This window comes from Copadichromis virginalis, linkage group LG7 (assembly GCF_057382275.1).
Source record: "Copadichromis virginalis isolate Kocher_CV1m ecotype Utaka linkage group LG7, C_Virginalis_male_GT1.1, whole genome shotgun sequence".
Classification (NCBI taxonomy): domain Eukaryota; kingdom Metazoa; phylum Chordata; class Actinopteri; order Cichliformes; family Cichlidae; genus Copadichromis; species Copadichromis virginalis.
Window position 1 is genome coordinate 45,223,843 of NC_140624.1, and position 6,672 is coordinate 45,230,514.

Below are 6,672 nucleotides of genomic sequence, written 5' to 3' on the forward strand. Positions count from 1 at the left end.
GTCCCTCACACTGATGAATAACAGCAAACCTCTGGGGCTAAAAAAAGAGTCAGAGAGCAGCTTGTATGAGTGATCTGCCAATGCAGGAAAAGGTTAATGGTTCCTGTGTGGACAGCAAAGAGAAGGGGGAAGGTAAAGGCCACACGCTGGAGACTGTTAGAAACAATGTGGAGCATTTTATCCAGAGACGAGCAATTAAAGCGTGTGTGTGTATGTATGTGTGTGAGACCACTTAAGGGAGAGAGTGTGACTTTGTTTGAGTGATTGCATTTTTCTTGCATGTCTGTTTTGCTTTTGATCGCTCACGACAAACGTAGCTTTATATGGTCATGAGGAGCGTGCGATGGGTTCCTGCATCCTCCAGGTTTACATTTGCCTCAGCTCTGTTGATAGTCACCGACGTCTGTAAATGTCGGGGGGAAATTTAAAAAGAGAGAGAAAAAAATGTGGTCTCATGGCCCTAATATGTATTCAGGGAATTGTTTTCTTTTCTCAGGAAAGGAAGTGAAATTGAGATCCAGTCAGGAGCAGGAAAAAAGCTTTTTTTGTGAGGGCTTTCATAAACGAGGGCACTGACGGAGATCACAGAAAGTTTATTTCTATTTTGACTGTTTAGAAATTTACAGACAGTTTTTTTTTTTTTATTAAAAAGGCTACTTTTAATGTTGAAAATATTCATAACACTAAGCACAATATGGATTGCAAGGCATAATCGTTTTGAGGAAATCTTTCAGATAAGTTCCTCAAACTTTTGTTGTCATGAGAGAACCACAGAATATGTTTAACTTCTACACTGAGAAGTGATCAGTTCTAAGTTTGCAGAAATGTTTTATTCTTTTTTTCATTATGACTCTTAACCTGAAGAGTTACTAAAATGTTAAAGTTAACAAAGACATTTATTTAATAAATTATCAGAAAGTAGATCTCTTCACACACACACTTAAACAACATGAAATTAGTTTTGTGCATTGTGACGACCCCCATGTTGGTTTGTTTTTATAGGTCATGTGATACTCAGGTGGACCGAAGGTGGCCTAGTCGGGTGATCCTATTTTCTTACAGGCTTGCAGGGAGTCCATACAGAAGAGGAGAGGACAGGACACAAAGAGTCACCAGGACTGCTCCTTATATGCCACAATCAGCCCCTGATGAATGAAAACCCTACAACTAAGCCATGTTAGCTCCATGCCAGGGTCACATGACCTACCAAGACAAACTGACAAGAGGGTCATTACATCATCAAGCGTTCAACCATCTATGTATCTGCTCATCTTTTGGTGTGAATTGCACAAAATTGGTGATATCCATCCATCCATCTCTTGTTTTTTCTCTTATCTCACTTTTTTTATTTAATATAATGGTGTTAGATATTAAAATTATGGTGCTCACAGCTTCAAAAACTGTCTTTGAAACCTCCCTGGCTCTTATCAATCATAACAACCCACTTATGGAAAATAAATCCACCATAACGAGCAGTTTTGTGTGGTTACATTTTCTTTTTTCTAAAGTGCACCAGCCAATTGCATCACTTTGCAGAAGGAAGTGTGCCACTGCACAACGACGTTGTGACAGGATGTAAACACCGATTGTTTCCCCCCTTAGCTGAGGTGTGATATTAGCTTTTGACTGGCTGATGCAGTTAGGTCGAAAAGACATAGTTCCTGCATAAAACTGCTCACAACACCATTTGAGGATGATTTCTTGAAAAAGGAAATTTGCAATGAGTAGCAGAAGTCAGTTGTAACCTGGTTCTGGTATATTCAAGACAAGGAAGGCAACTCTACAGTAAATATCTGCAAACACCGGCACATCAGGTGGACAAATAGCACTACAGGCCAGCAGAACAACATGTAAATTTGACTTGAGGCTGAACTGTCCCTTTAAGCGTTCAGCCACCTGGATAGTTCTTGTAAACTGAACAGTGTCTGAACAGAGCAATAATATCCCTTTGCACAGCAAGTCTTCCTGTCCCCTGTCGTAAAGTGAAATACCAGCAGGGCTCAACTCCGGATGAAAAAAAACAAAAAACAAACTTTGATCACTCTTCATCCTGTGGAGGCTAAAGTCATGCAAAAAGCACAGACCTTGTCAAATACCACATGCAGTTACAGGCACTTGCACATGAAACCGTGAATGTTTGTCTGTTTGTGGTTTCTCTCTTCCTCCACTGAAATACGGCAGGTACTGAAGCAAAACCAGTAATATCAAAGGGGAAGCAGGAGTTTATTAAAAAAGCAGCTATTTCCATGCTGACTGATAGCAAACAGATGAAAGCATAGTAAAATCCATCTACACGTAGCGATCATTCTCTGGAAGGAAGCTGCTGAGAGTCAGATTATCTCCCACCTCGTCATCGCTGTCTTCAGCCCTTGGCATCACCAGGACACCATTGGGCACCGGATTGTGCTGTCTCGTATAGTTGTAGCTCCTCTCGGGCAGCAGAGCAGAAATGCACATCATTTCCGTTTCCTTTTGAGGTTTGCGCTTGCGCTTCCTCGATGACAGTTTGGCGCAGAGGACAATGGTAGTAAAGATAAAGATTGTGCACACCAAAGCCAGGCAGGCGATGACAATGAGGCACTGCTTCACCACGTTCTGGGTCAAGCAGGGTTGAACCTCGGTGCTGGGGGTTGATTTTGAGATTTCACCGTGTGGCGATTTAGTAGCTGGGGCTGGCTTAGTTATTGGATGTGGTAACACCGTGGGCCTACGGGGGAACGGGATTATTGCAATGGTGGAGTTGGGAGATTCAGTTGACGTAGAGGTAGCATTTGACTGTGTGGAGATAGAAGAACTCGAGGCAGAAACGGACTGAGTTGCAGATGAAATCTCAGGGCTGGTTTTCAGTGTCTTGGCTGTTGTGGGGGGCAAAGAGGTGGACACCTGTGGCACACGTGTTGTCTCTGAGATCGACTCTGCCGTCAATGGGCGTGCAGTAGAAACTGAAAGGCTGCTGAGGTTCTGAGTGCCTGGAGCTGCAGTAGATTTCTCAGAAGAGAAAGTGGATGATAACACTGATGTCATTGCAGACTCAGTGATGGATGTGGGCTGTGGAGAAGACACAGCTGCTGTTGATGAGAATGTTGCAGGAGCAGTGGTGTCTGGCGCTGTGGTTGACTGTGGATGGGACCCGTCCTCTGCAGGTGTTGTTGTTTCTTTCATGGTCACTTGGTGGGTGGGTTGAGTTTCAATCAAAGCTGTGGAGGTATGAAGTAACTGCGGAGCGGAGCTGCTTGGGACTGCTGCTGCAGGGCTTGTAGGAATCAAAGTGACTACACTGTCAATGGAGCTTTTAGTTTTGTTACTGATAGCTGCCGCGCTAGTTTCCACTGTGGTTACCACTGTGCTCTGTGCCGCTGCAGAAACGGTAGTAGCTGCAGGTCTGTGAGTTGTTCCCCACACTGCAGGGTGTGAATCTGTTTTATTGTGAAACGCAAGTGCAGTTGTCAGCTGGGCGCTTGTCTTGTTGGGCTCAACAGTGTAGGTAGAACCACTGGTTTCTGGGGTGGAAGCAGCCACGATGAATATTCCCCATAAAAAGGCTGGAAATGTCTTCATGGCGAGGAGTGTCATAGCTGCGTTAAACCAAATCTGAAATTGCAGAATAAGTTAAAAGTTAAAAAAAAAAGATACATGGAAAAAAGATACATGGGAGGAAAAATCATTGTGTCAAGTGTACCAGTTACATCGTGTGATGAGGCAATCATGTGTCTGTCACCACACCCTTTGCTTTACGTTCACACCAAAACTCAAAAGTATAGCACTGAATATTAAATGTGAAAACTTTTAAGCAGACTGACAGAGGATTCACATTTTGTATTTTCAGTCAGAGAAAATTCTAATCTTTAAAAAACAAAAACAAAAAAACAAACCAAAATGTAAAATATGTAGAGAGAAATAAAATCTGATAAATCGGACTCCTGTGCCAGAACTTATCTGGCACCATTAAACATAACGAGATAAGCGGTAGATCCTTAAGTCAGAAAAGTTTAACCACAGCAGTGGACGTGTCTTACCTGTCTGCAGGTGGAACAGAGCACGGGTGAGGACGAAAAGTGATAAAAGTTCAGCTCATTTCAGCCACTCTCAGAGGACAGTCTCGCAGTACTGACTGTAGGTGCTTGACAGAAAGAAGAGAATAAAAGAAAACAGGAAATGTTCACACTTTTTTTTTTTTTTTGAAAAACCCAACACGGCACTATGTAATGTTTTCAGATACAGACAGTTCCTTTTGAAGCACACAGCTTAAGCTTGCATCAGCCAGGAGGCAAACCGTTTCACAACCTTGTTTCGTTTTTATCATTTTTATAAAAAATAACATTTGAAGACATAACCAAGTCCTGTCAGCTATAATCGGGTATGTAGCAGAAGATCTGTCTTACCTTTCTGATGGAAAGCTCAGAATGGATCAGTTGTTGCTCTTTGGCCAGTCTGATTACTACTTCATCTAACGTAACAGGAAGTACTCAGTTCTGCAAACTGCTCAGATGCTTCCCGCATGTCACCCTATGGTCACATTTCTGTCTAAGATTTAAAGCTACATGTCATGCGCATATCATGGTTAACCACAGCGACAGGACACAAAGTTACATATAAACGTATATACGATGGATGGATCGTGTGTAATAGACGGATACCTGATTTGGTGTCTTATGATTTGAAAGCCTGTCACCTTGTAACAGTCACCTCACAAGAAGCTTGGACACCCACATTTGCACGCTGGGGAAACAGAAATGCTCATCTTCTGTGGAAATGATAACTGTCACTTCCTGTACTGGTGAGTCACACTGAGATGTGGCTACAAAAAAAGCAAAACGCAAGCTTTAAAAGACAGTGACACAAAAATGAGATTTTTTTTTGTTCCGTTGCCAAGAAGTGAACAAAACAAACACACACACACACACACACACACACACACACACACACACACACACACACACACACACACACACACACACAACTACCAAATTGAAAAACTGACAACATAGATCTATACAGATCATGCAACGAAGCTCTTTATCTAAAACATTGAGCAGTTAGATGATTACATGTGGCTTAAAATAATCCATCAATATTGGCTAAATCTCACTGTCAATATCTACAGTTTGTCTTCTATTATTGTATAGTGGATATTTATAGCTAGGTGCCAGTGCTGTCAGATATTGTTAACCTGCTTTAGATGAGAAAATTCACTGAGTAAAACTGTAACTGCATACAGACTGTTTTCTTGTTGGATTTTTTGGAAGAAATATTAAGACTAAAGCTGTGCAGCTGTATCTTCTAGATCAGACTCAAAATTGTCCAATCATGGCCATACACTGTACTTGTGTAGTGCCTTTTCGACTTAATACAAACACGTCTAATTGCTGAGGAAACTTCGACATGCACACTGTGGGAGCCTTCTGATCAGCTGCTCCAACGCCTGAGCAGCAGCTGTCTGAAGTGTAGCACCATGCTTTTAACCAGTGCTTTATTTTATTTATAAATTTTTTTCTGGAGCCAACAGTGATCATACCAGGTGTGTTTAAAGAAAAAAAAAGAAAATCCTGGAAATCAGTCCAAAAAAACTAAAAAAAAACCCTAGTTTTTTATCTGGCTGATACCTCCTTAATAGTCACCTCTGGACCATTTTAAGTGTTCGTACTGTTTTTGCCACTATGCATACGTTATGGGCCTCTTGTACCCGTGCCTCTTCATAATGGTAAGCCTCCAGCTTTACTAACAAGAAGTGGCCAAAGCCGCAGAGAGGCAGATTTGGAAAGTAGGTTTAAGGTGGTTTTGTTGTGGATGAAAAAAGCTCACTTCCTGGGCACAATGGTGGGCTGGTCTGCACAACAACTAAGGTTGTTTCCTTCTGAATGCCCTGCCCTCCACTCAGGGCGCACTGACAGCCAGTGTTGAAATTCACAGTGCATGACCCTGTTAATTGTATTAAAAGATGATGCGTACGCTCTTGACCTTACTCCTTGTTCCTGGAAATGCTGGACTCTTCAAAGTTACAGTTGGAGAAACTGGGGTCAGTTTGAAATAAACAAGTTTGTTGCCGTCTAGAGAAATGACCTTCAAATTGAAATCAGTTAAGGTTTCTGATTTGTATGAGAATTATTCTCATTTCCAGAACTTTTTAATCACACCGCATATTTAGACATAGGGTGGATGCTAAATAAAGCAAGCACCATCCAAAAGCTCAATTAATTAACAATTAATTAACTCAAAGTAATAGACTGATTAACCACAAGAATTTCACTCACTCACTCACAGTCTAAACCACACAGCAGGCCATAATATTACAACTATAACTCCAGTAATGGCACCACCAGCACAGTCAGAGGTTCAGTGACTCACAGACAGCGGTTTTACGTGCAAATATGTGAGGAATGACTCGCTTTTGAAGTGAGCCACAAATGGCCATTAAAGAAACTGCGGATCACCTCCAAAGTCGCAATTCAAGCTTGTCTATGTGCATAGATATTTGGCCATGCAGAGTGAAGGACTCCAGGTATACAACATCCGCAGATGTGCAAAAACCCAACATTAAGTAGCTCACAATGGCTCTTTGTGGATGATGTTGTGCACAGAGCTAATGCTGATTGGTTGAAAATTGGGCCTGAACAGTTAAGGGAGAACCACTGGAATTAACCACTGAGGAGAGGCACAAAAACCATTTAAAAA

At 41.8% G+C, this 6,672-nt stretch overlaps 1 protein-coding gene across 1 annotated transcript; it reads right to left on the reverse strand.

The window, feature by feature from the left end:
* Positions 1-657: 657 nt before the first annotated feature.
* LOC146705829 (uncharacterized) lies at positions 658-4,495 on the reverse strand. The gene is made up of 3 exons (XM_085463666.1): positions 4,383-4,495; positions 4,017-4,120; positions 658-3,591 (listed from the first exon to the last, which is right to left on the reverse strand). The coding sequence occupies exon 3, from the start codon at positions 3,571-3,573 to the stop codon at positions 2,290-2,292; it is 1,284 nt and encodes a 427-aa protein (XP_085319792.1). The 5' UTR covers positions 3,574-3,591; positions 4,017-4,120; positions 4,383-4,495; the 3' UTR covers positions 658-2,289.
* Positions 4,496-6,672: the final 2,177 nt, after the last annotated feature.